The sequence below is a fragment of the Alligator mississippiensis genome, chromosome 11 (assembly GCF_030867095.1).
Source record: "Alligator mississippiensis isolate rAllMis1 chromosome 11, rAllMis1, whole genome shotgun sequence".
Classification (NCBI taxonomy): Eukaryota; Metazoa; Chordata; order Crocodylia; family Alligatoridae; genus Alligator; species Alligator mississippiensis.
In genome coordinates, this window is record NC_081834.1 from 7,719,869 (window position 1) to 7,739,184 (window position 19,316).

A 19,316-nucleotide genomic window follows, 5' to 3' on the forward strand; every position below is an offset into this window, starting at 1 on the left:
CATCCAGCAGTGCTGCAAGTTAAGCACATGCTTAAGTGTTAGGTAGGGTCAGTGCTAAATGGGCAATTGGTACAATGATTAATTTAGATCATCTGTACAGAGCTGAGGGGTGCGTCCTGCACCACTGAGTTCCCTGCTGAGGTTCATTGCTATTACCAGGCAATATTATACGTGTCTTTATAGTCTTCAACCACAATTGTGAAGGAGAAGCATTTTGCTGCACCATGACCGGGAGTTCACCTAATGTGTCAGGTCTTTTGGATCTGATCATCTGGAATATGAAATTAGCATTGGATAAGTGCACTGTCAGTGCTCTAGCTCACCCAACCTTTGGATTTTTCTTTTCCCTAGCTTGTAGGATCCATAAATCTAGCAAACATGGTTGCAGTTTATATGACGGGTACATTTATACACAGCATGAAAGGGTCAAGGAATTATTATCAGTAGCAGTTTTATGTCTGCTACAGGCATCGGTAGCATGCGTCAGAGATGGTTAAGAAGCAAGCTCTTGACCTTGTTGATTGTATAGCAACTTGCAATAATTTCTTGGCTGCCTATTAAAACATTTCTGAATCTTAGCTCAAGGTATTTATTAATGTGTCCTAAAAATAAAGTGCAAACAAAAAATATCTATCTTGGACATAAGGAAACACCTCTTTTGTCCTGCAAATACTGAGCTGCTATTTTATACATTAATTTATAGGAATTATGTCAGGCCATGTGTTTCACGGCGTTCCCAAGAGGAATAGACACATGAAAGAAATTACATGTGTAATAAAAATGTCAGACATCTTGTAGCAGAATAACGAGCTTTTCAATATCAGCAGTGGAACAAAGGGAAACAATATCTGCATAATTAAAATAATCCAGAGAAGCTAAGAGATGAGTTTACGGTGAGAATATTTTTGGAGTGGGGGATATCAGAGAAGTCTGAAAATTGTATAATGATCTCCCTGGCCATTATGGCTTCCCCCTGTGGGCAGCTGAGCTCAGTGGGGTCCCATGTGCTAATTGGACCCAGGATATGATTTAGGCCTCAACCCACCTCCTGTATGTGCACCTGCAATGCCGCGAGCACCAATTTTTTGAGCATGTCATCCTCCATATGTGTGTCTTGAGATACAAGACCTGGGGTATGTCTGTACACACAGCATTTGCCTGACACAGAGCAGAAGGGTGCTGTATGCCTCAAACCTTGTCCATCAACTCTCCCAACTATACAGTTCATCCATTAAATGATATCACGGAAAAAACCTTTGCCTGTCATGAGTTCCCTGGACCATCAGGACTGCAACAGTGCTTCAACCCCACTATAAACAGCAAACAGTAGCATATGGCTGTTAAATATTGATGACTGTTGCATTGACTTATGCTAAGTAAAATGCTGCCTGCATTCTCTTTGTTAAAATCGAGCCGGATTGAAATCATTTACAAATTCCACCTAACAATTAGCGGACCAGGAACAAGAAAAAGGATCCACTGGACCAGTACCTGCCGCAGGTAAAGAAAGACAAGGTTCTTTGGTTGAATCTGATATGTTTTATTAGACCAACTTAAATAGGTGGAAAATATTTTTTTCCACCTATTATGTTAGTCTAATAAAAGGTACCAGATTCACTCAAAGAACCTTGCCTGCCTATGCCCTTAGGCCAACACGGCTACAACCTACACCCCCACAGGTATAGAAATATATGCAAGATGCCAGCCTGTGTTTTAACTGAGTTTGTTCTTGTCCTTTAAACCTCACGGAAATTGGTTTCTTCAACAAGTTTCCACACTCAGATTCTCAACCAAGTCTGAAAATGTTGCAGAGCCACTTGTAGGAGTTCACCATTAGTGTGGATGCGCAACCTGCCAAATTTATCTTAACGATAAAAAAGACCCGATCGTCTTCAGCGTCGCACTGAGGTATCTCCAGAACATCTGTGTTCCAGGGCATACCCAAAATCTGTGAAGAAAAGATGCTTCTTTCCTCTCCCTGTTTTCCATAGTTTGCTCTTCCCCTGCCAATCTGTGTAATGTTGAATAATTTTGGCAATATAGTGGCCTAACAACTGGGCTCACAGTTACAGAACTGTAGGATCCCGGCTGTTTTGCAGGAGAAAAGGATGGGGTGGGGGGTGATTTTAACAGAGGGGCATTGTTATTCAACTGTAATCACCTGCAGGGCAGGAAGTCTCCTGTTTGACAGGTGAGGGTTTAAAGTCCCAAGCCTGTACATGATTATTCAGTGGAACATTGTTCATACTTGCTAATGTTTCAGAGAGACTCTTTTTCTTCTAACCCCTTTCATCTCTTTTTCCCATTCCCATGTAGAGAAAGACACTGAGGGCATGGGCAAATGACCGTAAAACGCAGCATAACTCGCATTGGTTTTACAGTATATGTAGATGTAAATTATACCAGGTTGAGGACCAGACGTCCTGCTCACACAGTAGGCAGTGATTACAGTCCCTTGCCGCCAGATGGCAGGGGAGCAGGTATTAGCCTGTTTGGGTTCATAGTAAAGCTACCTAAGGATGGATGAAGACAAACAGCCAAACCGGTGTTGCTCTCACTGGTAGAGTCTCACCCCTGATTCCCTACCAGATCCTTCTCTACCAGGTGAGAGAAGAAGCCAGGTTTGCATTTTTATTGTCTGCAGTTTTTTTTAATACTACTGTCATATCACCTGTCCAGGCTCGAGGACCTTTTATACATTACAGAAATAAACCATTTCTGGGTAGTGGGCCTGCTGAGTGGTAGCAATGCTGCTTTATGATGGTGCTGTTGTCATTGTTTCCTCCTAAAATTTCCTCCTGTTTTCTAAGTAGATGTGGCCTCTTGTCACAGATCCCTTTCTCAGTTAGAAAAGTGTCTGCATCTTCCTTTTGGTAGGTGAGTGTAATTCAAACTACATAAGGGATCCATCAGAGCACAAGTCAGCTGAACAGTTGCATCAAAAATATGTATCCTAAACTGTATGGAAGTGAGAGATTTATTTTTCCTTTATTAAATTCCTCTACAGTTTAGGGATTTATAATTGCTAGCCAATTGTTTTCTGAGGTTAATCCTTTTTAGACATGTTTTTGCTGTCAGGTGGCCCATTTTAAGCTACCACCAGGTAACCTATAAAGGCCAGAGTCATGTTGGGAAGTTTAAGCACATATGTAGCATTTTGGCTGAAAATCAATTAAATCTTTAAAATTTTAAACTGAGGTGGTGGAAAAACGCAATATTGCAATGGTGATATCATGTTATGAACCAGTTTTCTCATGAATTATTTTGGTTTTTTGGCTACAAAACAAAAATAGTTGAATAACGAGCAAATTGAAGTCTGGTCTCCAATCAAAAAACACGTTCTCAAAGCTAAATCCAAGACAATCTTTAGTGTGGAAAAAAAATTAAGTTCCCTTTTTGGTGCCAAACACTTGGAATTATTTTGGATAAAGTGCTGCTCAATCCATTTTTAATGACCAAAAATAGAGAGTAGTTACAAAAGGTGAAGTTTTCTACCATTCGGGAGGTAGGGTAGAATCAGATGAAAAATGTTCTCATTTCCTCATATGAAGAGGCCTGTGCTACATGTTTGCCAACAGGGCTGTATCAAGTTCAGATTTTGTCCCTCTTCTCTATACAATAATTTCAGTTTTTGTCCAGGTAGATTTGTTAATGAATTTAAGGTGAAATAATCAACAGTTGCAAGTATTTCTGGACCAGAAGGCTCTGTCTACCTAGAACCTTTGGGAAAAGTATGTAAAAAAATGTTCTTATTAAAGGTCAGAAGATGTGTGTAGCAGTATGAAATTAGAAAGGAGATCGTTGATGTATCACCCTTGCGTGTATTCCTGACACCTTTTTTTAACAAAAGATAATGTCATCCATAGATAGTGAATGTTGTGTAGATGTGTGAAGGACATAACCACTGAAGGAAAGACTTGGTGGCCTTTTTCCAGAGAGTGGGAAATTCCACTGAGAAAGTTAGAATCAGAAAATTCAGGCTGGAAGGGACTTCAGGAGGTCACATCTAGTCCAACCCCCTGCTCAAAGCAAGACCAGCCCCAAGTACATCATCCCAGCCAAGGCTTTGTCTACCTGCGTCTTAAACACCTCCAAAGATGGAGAGTTCACCACCTCTGTAGATAACCCATCCCAAAGCTTCACCACCCTCCTAGTGAGATATTTTGTCCTAATATCCAACCTAAACTTCCCTTGCTGTACAATTCTTACATTGTAAATGGTGCTCCTTCAGCTTGGATTACTTTTGGTAAATTGGTTCATTTGAGAAGCTAAAAATATATGTTTTGGACTTCATGATGAGAGGATGCAACCCTGAAGAGGTTATTCTGCTCCCTCATGTCATTCTGCATGTCTCTGGGAAATACTAATCCACAGCTGAAGAAATCCTGTGTAATGCAGGGCAGCTCCATGACACCTGGAAAGCTCCAGCTTCAGGGCTCAAAGGAGTCCAGCACCTCAGTTTGTCCATCATTTGTAATGATGTCCTTCATGAGCTCTCTGCCCTGCATGAAGGACATCATCCCAGCAACTGGTCGAATCCCAGGATTGTGTTCACTATAAAGACATTGCATCCATAAGGAGGGTACACAAAGGAGCAGCGCACAGTAAATTAAATGTAAGGATTCTCTTTTTTGAAAGAAGCCACTTGATAGTTGCGGTGAAGTATTGAAAGGCACATCTGTTCGCTTGCCAGCTCATAAACACTTGTCATTCATGTCCTCAACAAGGCCAGCAGGTCACAACTGCCTGGATTGTATTTTCAAGACAGTTAGACAGGCATGCTGAGATTTGTCCAGTTGATGTAACATATATCAAGCTGATGCTTGTTCCCAGCACAGACCCCCTGAATGGAGAAGTTTGTTGGAATATTTTCAAAAGACCTCACAGCGTATCTCATATCTCCTCTATTTATTCAGTGTCAAGTCAACTGTCTTTTCCATGCAGATCCCCTAAGGGGGAGAACTTGACACTCTGGAGAAGGTTAGTCTTTATCTCAGTTGGTTCATATATCATTTTTCGACCCACCTGTCCCCAGTGGGTTGGGGTTTTTTTTCCTTTTAACCACTGCACTGGCAGGGAAATGGGGTGTAGGAAGACCAGACGTGCTGCTGCTCGTTGGCACAACTCAGACAGCAATAACAATGTCCCTTTGTTCCATTGTCTCTTTGCTGGAGAAGCTGTAATTAAAAGCAGTGATTTTCAGTCCTGAGATTGTAACGCCGCCCCCTTCCTACCTACGACGGGTCCCACAGAGAGCTTCTGAAGTAGGGGCAAAACTTTCCGACCACCATTCCAGGTGTCCAGGGGCTTGGGTAATGGATGCTCAAATATTCCCATGCCCCGAGGAGCCCTGGCAGAACTTCCATAGAAGTCAAGAAGTTCAAAAAACAAATAGACCACAGCTGCCCACTTGCATACACGTGGATCTCATCATCCTAATGCTTGTAATCATGTCTCCCTCTTGCGGCTGCTCTCTGAAACTCTACCAGCTGCCTTCTCCCAGAGCTCCCAACTTGTGTAAAGCAGAAGCGTTACGGCCTTCTGGTGCTGGAGAGCCTGCATTTGATCCCTGTCGATTGTTTGGTCGTCCGTGCGCGGCTGCAGCTTGCTGGACGTCGTTTTAAATTAATGGCAGAGCAGGGCACGCAGGAGGCTGAAAGAATACCACCCTGGGATCATACGGTTTGTGTGATCGGCCGCTTTTTAGAAGTAACATCTGCTAAAATCCGCTTTATTGAACAAAAAGAGAAGCGCGCGCACATTTTTGTCATCTGCTCCTAACACAGGTGTGAGAGCACAGTGACTAGCATCAGTCGGGTCCATGCATGGTGTGTGATAGAAGGACTGTGTCGTGCAGGGTTTTCTGAACAATATTACTACAAGATCACACTAACCACACCATGTTCCCAAGGATTTGGACTGGTGTCATTGTGATTTTAAAAAGTTTTATTAAGTTTTCCTGAGATTTCAAGGGAGGTGACAGGTTCCCTATTGTACGTGCCTTGATCAGTGGGGCCTTTCTCAGTATTAAGAACAAAATTGCTAAAGGAACAGTTTTAAAAGTCACCTTGTACAACACCAGGTCCTGTATGGACCGGACTTAAATTTTTCAGATGATCTTTTTTTGGTTGCAAAGTAGCCATTTTTAAAAAAAAAAATTTTAAAGAACCTCCAGCTTCTCAAAAGCCCTGCCTTTTATTGATTTTTTTATTCCCATTCATTGAAAAAATATATGTGTTACTCATTTTTGCTTTTCTCTGTTTGATCCAAAACCCACATGTCTGCAAACAAAAAGATGTTGCCAATGTGTTTGAGAATGTCCTGACTTGGCAAGGAGGGGGGACTAAAATGCCACAAAAGCACTTCCACATAATAAAACTTTGAATGTTTACATTTTTTGCTGAAGCAAAATTTCCATTTTTCTATTGTCAAAGCTGAGTTGAGAGCTGATTGTTTCTTAGCTGGCACAATACACAGAAGCTGAAGATAATGCTTATTGTTTTTCAGTGCTCGGCAGATTGCGGCAAGGGCATCCAGAAGAGAACAGTAACGTGCACAAATTCGCAAGGAAAATGCGACGCAGCCACCAGGCCGAGGGACGAGGAGGAGTGCGAAGATCACACAGGCTGCTACGAATGGAAAACAGGAGACTGGTCTAAGGTAACAGCGATCTCCACGTAGCATTTGCAGCCTGGCTGCTTGGACTTCGGGTCCAAAATCCATTTAAAGCACGAGACCCAGAAAGTGCGTTTTCATTGTCAAAGTGAAGTGCAAAGAAAGTAGTAGAAGTGTGATCCCCGTTAATCTTGACACTCTGGAGAAGGTTAGTCTTTATCTCAGTTGGTTCATATATCATTTTTTTAATGGTTGCAAAGAGTGTTAGAAACTTGGTCACTAAAGTAAAATGGAGGGTTAGGGTGTCCACTTCCGGGCAGCAGATGGAAATTCGAGTTGCTCTGTGTCCTCCAGCCCCCAAGGCTGCCTGTTGGAAAGCATGCCATGCACGCGTACTGCCTTTACCAGGGTGCTAGGGCACCTTACGCTGGTGGCACACCTCCCTCCAAACCCTGGAGAAGGGAGTGAAGGATCCACACAGTTTACAAGCCAGTTCGCCGTTCTGTTTGAGAGCTTGGCCAAGACAGCCACCCAGGGGGAAAACCATCCCCTCGGTGTAGTGAGTGGGGACAAGGCACTGTCCAAAACCGAGGCTGGCTTGTCCTCTGTTGAGACATTCCCTCTCTTCACTATACAGAGGAAGGGGAAAAATCAGGGTCTCAGAAAGGCAAGTGAATGGCAGAATTAATGAAAAAATATTTGCCGGGGGGGATGTCCCACCCTGGCCTGACTGACCTCCCAGGAATAGGAGTGAGGGCCTTATTCCTGAACACCGGCTAGTGAGGCTTCGGGTTTGGACATCAATAGGGCTGGGTTAGCAGAAATGAAGTAGGACACGAGCCAACAGAAGCAAGTTGTTTGGCCTAGTGATTGTGTCCTCAAACTATCTGGCATCTGACTGACAAGCCCAAAAGTTTGGGAGGACTGCTCTTATGCAGACGTTTGGAAAGGACCGGCTCAGGAAATCCTTCCCAAAAGGAGACTCAAAGCACAGACGGCCAAATCCTGGTCCTCTGACGCATACAACTAGCAGTGCTTTCTCTCCCCTCGCCCCCACCCGACACACAGAACCTGCCACCCTATTGCATCAGAACAAAGCTGGATCTAGTACTGTGCAAATGGATCTCATTTGATCACCAGCACATGATTGCCTGCACACCAGTATGCGAAACACTGCTTAATTTCTTGACTCAGAGCGCAGTAATACCACCGAGCCACTAATTCTGCATTTTTGTCAACCTTCTCCACCTTGTGTGGCCCTTTCGCCAGCTCGTGCCGAGTCTGATCCCTGACTCATGACACATTTAATAGATGGCCACATCCGGGAATCCCTTCCTCAGGTCCAGATTCTACCCCCGCTGAAACCCATGCTTTGACGTACGTTGAAGTAAATTTGAGCAGAATGCGTGCCTTTTTTCATCTAGTCCTTATAGGCAAAGGCGGTTGTGCTTGAGATAAGCTGCTTGAGATCTCAAAGTTTGACTCTAGAACCAACAAAATGTCTTTACATTACTGCCTGCGTGTTTGCGCGAGGGACTGACATTTCCCAGGAATATTATATTCCAGCTCTGTTTTATCTTATCTTTGCAACTGTACCATTCGTTAAACAGAAAGCCTACTTTGTGTTCAGGAATGTACGGCATGTGCTGAAACTGCTGGGCCACAGTAGAGGCACTTTGCTTTCCAAAAACCTGAGTTTAATAGTTGTTGTTACTGATCAAACTCCAGTGCAATAGAGGCCCAGCATGGGCCAATTGGCCTACCTGCAGTAGCATTTTTTAGATTATGATCACTACTAAAATATTTGTAAATATATCCCCTCAGGTAGCCAGCTTATGTGAATCAAATGGTGTTAACACTGGAGAACGCGCAAGGGACCTGCCACATACAATAGGACGGCGTTTAAGCCGAGCCAGGACCATGTATCCTAGAAGAGTTAGCGTATTGAACATTATTTTATCATAACCTGGCGCACGTAACCCAGGAGAACTGGCCACAATAAAGAATCCCTGTCTATTTGCAGGTGAAATAACATTTTTTTTCAGGATCTTCAAGCGTTTCAGAGTACAAATTGACTGGGATTCCTGTATAGGGAGGAATATGAAATGATCGTGTATTTACCGATTACACCGATTCAGAACACGGCATGGTGTGATGCGAACGGAAACCGATCAAGAGGTTGGCAGGCACATGCAGATACTCTGGGCTAAATAGTTGGGAATTGTGCACCGTTATAGCAGATAATGAATATGATGAATTTAGCATGTGCCTGAGAGCAATGATGATTTATTCTAGCTTATTGGTCTTTGCAATTCATTCGTTCTGGGTCCTCCCAGAGGGAAGAGCAACAGGAAAGCTCATGCACCGTCTGCCTCCAGCAGCAGCAATATGAGGGTTGCAGAGGCTTTCATTCAGGTTTTAAGCTGTGTGATAAAGCCACAGCAGGCATCACGCATCCTGTTGTTGGCCAATATAACCCAGTAACTGGCCCTTTTTAGGGAGAAATGTTGCTGTTTGGGGACAGAAAGTTTGAGAGAGTTAAATATTAGCAAGCTCTATAAAATGTACACCACGGTTGTAAAACATCATTGCCAGTGCTCTGTTCTGCCTACATCAGCACTTCTTGGAAGTGTTGCTCACGCAGCTAAACACACGAGAGCACGCACAAAATCACTGCTTTGAAGCAGTTTGATGTCAACTGAAAGCTGGGCAGTTAAACATTTTCTCACTGGATATTGTACTAGTTTCCCAGCACTTTGCTCTCAATTGGAGCTTTTTAAAAAGGCTCCAGCTGTTGCAGCAGTACCAAGGATTACAGCACAAGCTTACTGTAGCAGACCCTGTTTAAAACAAATGTCCACTTCTAGCAATTCCAACAGCACAAACTCATTTTTTTTTCATTAATATGATAGCAAGCACCTTCTTTTAATGAATTCTTCTCCTGTCCCTTGGGGGGGCTTATTATAATGAGCTTGCCCTGTAATTCTCCATTAGCAGCAAGTATGCTGATGCATTGTCCTGTCTTAAAATGTGCTTCTGGGCAACTTCATTTTGGGTCACAGATGATCAGGTGCATTGCAGTGCTCTGCAAAAAAGCAGGTGGGGGATGTGCAGCTCTTTCTCCTTGCCTACACCATTGTCAGGAAAACTTATTAGGAAACTTGATATACCTTTTTTTTGCATGTGCTGGGCTGCATTTGGGAGAATGGCCTGCAAGGTCAGCTCTCTATCCCGAGTCCATCGTGACTCATGCGGTGAGAATATATGTCCTGAATTGCACAGCAATGCATATCTGACTTGGTGTGGAAGTATGTCGAGTGAATGTGTGGGTCCTGCCATGGTGCTGACAAATCTCAAGTAGTGCCTGAGATTAAACAGTCCAAGAGGGTTGTTTCTCAGCTCCCCTAATATCTATCTATTCCCTGCCTTCCTAACCTGCCAATAAAGTTGTTGTGAGGTCACTCAGGTGCAATGCAGGCTAGTCCTGTATTTTCCTTGGGTTCTTTTCCAGTTGGCTTTTGGACACTTTCAGGGAATAACTGGAGCATGGGAGATTTAAAGAGCAAGGCTGTGATTTATCGCAAGGATTTTAGGGAATTAACTTTTATTTCCCTTTCCTTTATTTTTTTTCATAGTCTGTTTTACATCTTGGCATTTTCTAGCTCTGTCTTGTGACTGTTGCTGTCATTGTGGAGTCAACAGGGCCATCAAGCGATCCAGCGTTCCCGGTTCCACTTTGAGTTGTGTTGTTCTGGCAGGATTGTCGTGGAAGCTGGATTTACGGGGTAAAAGAAAATGGTCTTGGCTGACTTTCATGATGGCACGTTTTCAGCTTGGTGGCTATGGCTTTAGACCCTCATAGTCTGAGGAAAAGTCTTTTAAATGAAGAAAGATGCATCTGCTGGGCTATATTCTTATCCCAGTTAACCTGATGTCATTGGTTTTCATTCTTCCATAGAATCCATTGGCCAAAACCCAAAGATCTCATGCATCAGAGTGGGTCAGATCTTGAGCTCAGCCTACCACAGTGCAAATCCAAATGAAGTTAGCCAGCTGAGTTACTCCAGACTTGCACACCGATGCATCTGAGATTGGAACTGGGCCTGCTGCGGTGAGCAGGATCTTTGGGTTTTGTGCACTAGGTGCCATGGTCAGGGGCCCTCAAGAAACCTGTAAACCTGTGATAATCTGAGCTCAGTATCTACTGGGGGAAAGAGAGAGATTTAAAGGCAAACCCTTCTTTAACCGCTTTCCATGCCAAACACCTGGCTGGCATGCATCTCAGTAGGGCACATACAGACCAGGATTTGCTTGCTGACTGGAACAAATTGCAAAGCCCTGGTAAGGAATGGCTTGGCAAAGTGCAATGTGAAAAATATTCTTGCTGCCAAATTATGTCATTAATGATAAAAGCACAGTTGAAAAATTACCTATAGCCACCTGTCTTCCCTGCATGGAAACAGCCACCAGTTTCTTTACCATCTTTTTCTTTGCCTGTGAAATGCCGGCTGCAGGTAACTCATCCCAGGAGAATATTGAAAACGATGGAGGGACAAAAAATCGAATTTCCTATTAGAATAGCATTGTTTTCATGCCAAACACTGAGATGTTTCCTTCTGAGGATCAGCAGTCATTAATCACAATTGTGGCAACAAAGGGATTTTAGTTACAAGTGAATTAGTTTGACTGGATTGCAGTGAATTGTTGGGTTTTGGGGGGATTTTTAATAAGAATTCACTAGGAAGTCTTTTTCTTTCAGTGAATACGATGCAATCAAAACTCTCTTCCTACATTTACAGAAGAGTTCCAGTGGTTTGGGAACATCAAAAAATCCCTACCTCCTGCTCATTTTGCTTGATAAGAAGAGCAAATCAAGGACAGCTGTACTTTAAGAGGTGTACTCAGGGCTGTTGTAAATATAGAAGCAACCTTCTCTTTGTTCTAGCTTTTATTACAGATCCACAGCTTGATCGGCATCTGTTGATAATAAACTCCAGACAACTTGTTAATTCTCGATAAAGGTCATGGTCCAGTTCATCATCTTCTGCCTTGGAGAAAATCATTTTTCTTGTTCAGTTTGCATTGGTGGAAAGCAAACGACCTGGAGCAGATAGCACTTTAGACCTGCAGTCAGACATTACAGCTAGCAACCTGTTTCTGCTAGCTGTGATTAATGTTCCTTTGAAAGAGGGGGCCTGTCAGGCACACGGATACAGTAGGTGCTGCACACAGGTTTGCATATGCACAGACCAGTTTGCTCATGCAAGTGCTGTGGCAGACAGAGGGAGGAAATTTGGCCGTAAGGTACTGCTGCCTTTGCCAATCATCCTACAATGCATGTGAAAGATGGAAATGATGCTGAAGAGATGTCCTCTGTGCAGAACCCAGCTGTGGGGAGGGAGTATGATCCTGTAAGGTCTGAGCATCTCAAAGCCTAGTTATCAATCCTTCAACATTAACAGCAGCTCAGAGCTTATTCCTTTGGCTGGTGACCACTGGCACTCAAACCACAAACCCTCTTGCCTTCAGCACACCAGCAGTTCCCTTCTAAACTGCAGAAGCGGAAAGCAGTGGTCTGTATGAGCTTTGTGCCAGCCAGGGATTCAAATGCCAGCATCCCCAGGCTGGTTGCAGTGTAGATATCTTAGATTCATAGATTTCATAGATTTCTAGGGTCGGAAGGGACCTATTAGATCATTGAGTCCAACCTCTTGCTCTGGGCGGGAAAGAGCACTGCGGTCAAGTAACCCCAACCAGGTGCTTCTCTAATCTCCTTTTGAACACCTTCAAGGTAGGGGAGAGCACCACCTCCTTTGGAAGCCCATTCCATATTTTGGCAACCCTTACCATGAAGAATTTCTTCCCAATGTCTTCCTGTTCTTCGTAGAGAGAAGATTAGAAGCTTGTTCCATATGTTTGTAGAGCAGAACGAAACCTGAATGTATAGAAGATATCAAACACCATCACCATTTACCTAGGCTCCTTCAGAGGAGGATTTTGAATACAAGAGACATGAGGCTGATGTAGGCTTGGATTACAGAGCAGGCAGGACCCATCGCTCTCCTCTTAAAATGAAGTCGATTTTGTTTACAACACCACTGGGCACATCACGGGCCCTCTGAAACCAAAGACCAACTCCTAGTGACTTCATCGACTTGAGGATTTGGATGTGAAATTGAGGTTCTTTGCAAAAGACTTGCATTTTAGACATGGCAGGGCTTCAGAGCTACTGGGGCTATTCCAGGGGTGGGCAAACTATGACCAGGGGCCAGATCCGGCCCGCCAGGCCATTCTATCCAGCCTGTGGGGCCCCTAAAAATTTTTTTTAATTATATTTATTTGCTCTTGGATGCCTGTCGAAGATGACAGGAGCCAGGGACAAGAGGACCCAGGGGAAGCTGGCAGCAGGACCCAGTAGCAAGGCCCCTTCAGCCCTGCCTCCCCAACCAGAAGCCTCTGCCTAGCAGCCTGGGACCGTGGGGCTCTTCCTACTTCCCTTCGTCGGAAGGGTAAACATGGCCCTTGACAGCTTGCCAAAACTTGGTAAGTGGCCCTCTGTCCAAAATAATTGCCGGCGTCTGGGCTATTCTCTCGTCTTCACAGTCGATGGAGTGAATACTGGAGCTTCTTTCTGCTCCCTGTTTGCTGCAAAAACTTTTCTTATGCTTTATCAGCGAACGTTAAAGTGAAACAAGCTGCTCTCAAACCCAGAATTAGGGTGGAGAGCCTACTCAGAGTCTTGCAGAAGTTGAATGTGTTTTAGGCCATATTTTTATTGGATCTGATGCTGTTTTCTATGTAGACAAGGCCTTTCTCTACTGCCCTGTGTGATCCTCAAGCTGTAAGGGAAATGGGGAGGAGCAGTCTAGATAGGTCCTGCATATGCATACTCATCCCCTTAGCACCCACTTTCTGCCACTGTGTGATACAAAATGCTAGGGTAGGTGGACCTGTTATCTGACCCTGTACATGGCAGCTCTTATGCTATATGTCAAAAATAAGCTCTTTAGGAAGCTTGATGCTTCCAGGTCTGATTGTGTTTATCTATCTAGTGCTCATCCATCCATGCCCCTGCTGTGTGAGTTCATATCCTCATGAGGTAGTTTATAGTCCACCCAAAGGGGCCGTAATATGCCTGCAGCTGAGCTGAGGCAGGAGCTCTCTGAAATGCTGTTTTCATCCAAGTCATTGCTTTGAACTAATTACTGAAATCATAGAGAAGTAGGGCTGGAAGGGACCTCCGGAGGCCATCTAGTCTGACCCCCTGCCTAAGGCAGGATCATCCATATCCAAACCATCCCATACAATCCATAGTCTAACTCCTACCGAAATGACAGTCAACCCTGACACAAAACTGAAGCTGTAACACCCTAACTTGCCGTGGGCAAAGCAGTGGGGTCATGGTGGCCAAGACCCTGCTGCCGCAGAGGTTGTTAATATATGTTCAAGAGCTCCCAGAAAGAGGACCATGCCCCCCACTACAGGCAAAAACCCCTACAGTCCATACCAATTTGACCATGACTTTCCTGACCCCAAAAACAGTGATCAGTCCAGCCCTGGGTGGAAAGTCAAGACCATGGGTGGGTATTTGCTTCAAAGGTAGCATTTGCCCTGAGGCTTCTTCCATGACCATGCTCTCTTTATGAACTGGAGCATCACCTGATCCTTGAGCTGAGAACCATCTGTGCAATACCTTTGCAGTAGGACTGTGTGAAGCAGCTAGTATTCGCTCTGGGTTCAGATTCAGCTGATTGGGGGACAGTGATTTGATTCGGTGATTCGAATCACTGTCCCGAATCGATCCATCTGAATCTGATTAGACGATTCGGCCGCTACTAAATCTCCAAATCAAATAGGCCCTATCCCCCGCCCACTCTCCCAGTGCCCCACCATGTCTGCCCAACCCAGCCCCAGCATCCCTACTTCTTAAAATAAAAAAAGCCCTGCACTCACTGGCTCCCGCCAGGCAGGGGGTGATCCCCGCTTAGGGGGACTGGGGAAGCAGGCAGGGGATGGGGCCTGGTGGGGGTCCCCCCATGGTCCCCTCCCCCAGCCCCTCCCCACCCCCTACTTACCGTCATGCAGTCCAGGTCCTGCTCCCTACGGCAGCAAGCAAGGACTGCCTGAATCGCTGAATCTCCTCCAAATCTTTTCCTAATCAATTCAGAGGCTTAGGATCAATTCAGACCTTTTTTGGTCTCCCGATTCAATTCGGATTTGGAGATTCAGCCGCCGAATCGAGCCAAATCTCTGAATCGAATCAGCATCCAAATCTTCACACAGCCATACTCTGCAGCTCGCTCGCTTTCTCCAAGCTCTTATTGCACGCACCTGTAAGATATTTACACCGTGGCATATGGTGTAATGGATAACGTTCAGCAACTGCAATTAAGTAACTCTCCAAGCCATATCACTAAGTAGATCTGACTGCTTTCTTTGTAGACAAAGGATTGGAGTTAGATGTACTTACTGTATTAACATCCTCATTAGAAAGAGTGATTCAGAGCCTTAGGTACAAAATTATAGTTTCTTCTTCATTTCATGTTATCTTAGAAAAGCTTCGGAAATGGAAGACCGCTACGCTTGTTAAGACTGAGTTGTGAGGGATAAACAACAGTGGGAGGTAAGAAATACAAAAATATTTTAGGGCAGAGCCTTTTGGTACTTCCACAAATGTGCCATTCAAAAGAAAAAGGAAAGTGAAGACTTTAGGCTTGAACTGTAGAGATCTGGGTTCAGCTTTCAAGTCTGCCCCAAACTTCCTGGGTGACTTTGCTCAAGTCACTCAACTGTATTCTGCCTCAGTTTCCCCACCTTTGAAGTGCAGTCACTTAACTCATGGATGCAGCTACTGTGTGGATGTTGTAGTGCAGACAAGATGACAAACCCCACAGAAAAAATGCCAAAAATGTGAGGTTTGCACACTGAACAACTCAGCACTGAAAAACTGCAGTGGCAAAACTTGTGCATGCAAACAGAGCTTGACCTTTTAATGACTTAAGTCGAAGCATCTTTAAAAACGTAACCTGAATTACATGATCAAGTGAGAGTGGATGTATGAAATGCAGCTGCTCCATAACGCTAACCTTCTTGAGCAAAACCTTGGCCCCAGTGATGCCAAGGGGAGGTTTTCCAATGGCTTCTGGGAGATCCTGATTTCGCTTGTGCGCTTCAAACAGACACTAAAAGGCAGAGGGATAACCAGGGAAGTAGCAGACGCAAGACTGGGCAGGTGATCAGGGGACCAGTCTTTTGTTCCTGTCTTTGCTGGTAGCCAGCTGTGTTATAGTGGGCCAGTCATTTCACTTCTCTGTACTTCCCTTCTCACACTTCGGTGCTTAAAGGCGCTGTGTAAGCAAGACATGGTCTCTGCCCCAAAGAACAGAAAAAATAATCGATGTTGGTAGATGTTAATAGCTAAAAGACTGCTCTGCTGAGGTCCAGTTCCCAGGAAGTTCTTTCAGCAGGACCTGTTCTTGTAGAAATAGCTGAACTAGCCTTAAAGCAGCTACCCCAGTACCGATAACGGTGGAGAAGCAACAGCACAGAGCTCGGTGAAGCCTACAAACTTCCTGGAGAAGCTGGGTAAATAGGTGGGTTCGTGTCGATGCCTGCGTTCAGCTCCCTGCTGCCACTTTTATCAGGTATGTCTATGCAAGGTGCAGTCGCACCTTTGGCTGCATTGTGGACAGCCCCGGGGGCTACGTCCTTGGATAAACATCAGTGTGACTCCCGGGTAAGAAAACGCAAGGAGCAGTGCCAGCTTCCACGAGCTGGGGCCCTGGCCTGAGAGCACACATTTCTAGGCATCAGCATCTTTCTGGAGTTTGGAACCAATAGTACCATATTCATTTCATAGTTCAGCTTTTGTTACCTGGAGCAAAAGTGCAGTCATAGGGACCTGTGGTTAGTATCTGGTAGGAGACTTAATTCATTTAATGGTAAGAACAAATTAAACCGGTCACATATTTCCATGGCGGGCCATGTTGCATAAAGCACTTTGCAGCTCAGCGACTTCCCAGAATATTCACAGATTCCAGCCTCCGCTCTTCCAGCTTCTGCACTTAACAGTGAAGCCAAGTTTAATTATGCATTTGAGATACACTGGAAGTGCTGCTTAGGTCTTGGTCCTCAGGTCATCCAGCCTTCAGTTTGAAAGCACAGCTGTAGGCGGTGAGAGAAGCTTGCACTGCTCTTTAAGCTCTGAGATCCTGTCACATCGGACATCAGCATTTTTGTTATAATTTACGGGCTCTTCCAGCATTGAGTCAAAGGAACAGGCATTTTTTTTTTCCTGATTAAATTAAACAGATCAGTCACTTGACAAAACTTTCCAAATGAAATATTGTTACCAACAAGACTAGATATGTTCCCTTAATAGATCTGATAGTCTTTTTTACTGCAGAAGCTTGAAAAGCAACTTCCAGGATGCTTTGGGCGAATTAGATCTTATCAGACGAGAGACAGAAATTTCGTTCTTTAGTGCTTAATTAATGAGGCACCGCTAGAAGCTGACCCGACATTGATGAAAATGCACTGCTTGCTGCCACGCTGCTGTTAAAATGAAGAGCTTAAATTAGCAAAAATTCACTGAAAGCCTAATACTGGGGGCATGGGACTCTTGCAAGACATTTGTCAGTCAGCCCAAATGCCTTTTTCGAATGTTGCCAACAAGAACTTGCCTTACTTTCCTCCTGACTTTCACATATGCAGGGGAGCTGCAATAAGAAATACCTTCACCCTTTCTGAAAAGACTTGAAGTCTGCAGTCAGTATAAAATGTGACTCCTCTGCAGTGTTATAGCTGGCTCTAGCAACTTGCAGAAGAACTAAGAGAAAATAGATATACCTTTGTATGCAAGTTGCCTCTGGGGTGGATGGGGAAATAAGTAACACAACTTGCCTTTTTGCTAGATCACCTTTGCATTTTTTCTTCTTGAATGATCTTACTTGGGAATAGAGCCCACATCCTTAAAACTCCAGCCCATAAAGTCAGCAGGCATGGGACTGGTTGAATGGGACTCCAGGATCGTCTCCCAGCCTTTCCCAATGATGTTGGAAGAGTGTGACATGCAGAGGTGAGCAGATGTAGCCAACAAAATGTATGATGGATCGATTCTCTGCCTAATAGTAGACCAAAGGCATTCTTAAGGAAGAAATGTGATCTAAAATGATCTGACAGTCAAAAGTAACGAAAGGCAAGTAAGTAAACAGGACTCTACCGTCCCAGTCCGTGCTAGGCTGCTGTTTGTATGATCTCCACGTTGTTAAGTCCTATAAGTTTCCCTTCTCTAAATACTGCTCTGCAGAGGGATTCCTTGCTGGGTGCCTTTGAGTCTCTCCAGCTGCCCAACCTCACCCTGTAGCCTTGAACTCCCAGTATTTGCTATAAACTTGTTCTGTTTAATACCTAGTGTCTTTCTGGGGCATTCTGCTTTTGAAAGCATTTAGACATCTACCCATACCACTGGTATGGGGCATAGTAGCGGAGTGATTAAGGCATCTTGCCATAGCTCCTGAGACGTGCAGTCAAGCCCCATCCTGGTTCTGTGCCAAAAGCTGCCCCTTGCAGACCAAGCTACAAATGCTCATTCAGGCTGGGGGGCTGAAGAAAGTCAGACGTGGCACTAGCCACATGGCTCCATTGTGGACCATTGGCTATGAAAACTGGTGTTTCGTAACCATACCAGTCCTATAAGCTGCTAGACACAGGAGGACTTTTGACCTAGAGTTTTGGAGGACTTCCAGGTTTTTTTCACATCCATACTTGAAGGTGGAAATAACTTATGAGTTGAAAACTCATAGTTTGTCTTTAAGCTGTAGCTTTTCAATGAATAAATCTTCTTTAAGCTGGAGAATGCAGCTGCTACCTTGACAATTTGTAAGTTTATTTCCTTCTGGATATCCCCATTGGCTTGTGCGTTACTGCCAAGGTATGCAAATTGCCTCACTTCTTATATTCCTCCAAGTAATGCTTGAATTGGGAGTTGCTGGGGCTTCTCTTGGGCTTGGTGTCCCATTCCCCCCCCCCCCATTACCTAATTATTAACTATCCTTTTCACAATGCTAAACAGTCTTTAGGGTTTTGCTTGCACCTTGGCTGAGCTGTCACTGATAAGATTTGTGAGATCAATAAAACCTGGCTGCTTTAGGGTGCTGCTGTTAAGCCATGCATAGCTTTTCTCTTCATGGTGTCACTGGCAGTGCCAAAGAGGATTCATAGATTCATAGCAGTTAGGGAAAGGATCTCACGAGATCATCAGGTCCAGCCCCGCTGCTCTTAGGCAGGAAATAAAAGACGGTTGGGGTCAGAGGAGAGGAGAAGGCATGCATCCTTGGTACCTATGCTAGACAGTTTAGTCAGGTCTGTGTTTGCTATAACTAGGCAAGCTCCACCATGGCATAAAGCCTTAGTGATAGTGCTTATTGTTGGCATAGCATAATGCCAAATAACAAAACCCTGGCTTGCATCTACCGATGCATCTCGAGCAAAACCCAGGAAGTCATCCTCCTGCTGTACTCAGCCCTGGGGAGGCCGCAGCTGGAGTACTGCATCCAGTTCTAGGCGCCGCACTTTAGGAAGGACGTGGAGTAGCTTGAGAGAGTCCAGAGGAGAGCCACGCGCATGATCAGAGGATAAGAGAGCAAGCCTTATGAGGAAAGGCTGAGAGGCATGGGACTCTTCAGCCTGGAAAAGCAAAG

General features: G+C 44.5%; 1 protein-coding gene across 2 annotated transcripts in view; it reads left to right on the forward strand.

Annotated features, from left to right (window-relative positions):
- The window catches only part of ADAMTS17 (ADAM metallopeptidase with thrombospondin type 1 motif 17), a 261,444-nt gene that overhangs the window by 229,000 nt on the left and 13,128 nt on the right, over positions 1-19,316 (forward strand). For both annotated transcript variants that reach the window (XM_019477538.2, XM_019477539.2), the window contains one exon: positions 6,508-6,660. In XM_019477538.2, coding sequence (XP_019333083.1) covers positions 6,508-6,660 — 153 coding nt within the window. The remainder of the gene's footprint in view (positions 1-6,507; positions 6,661-19,316) is intronic.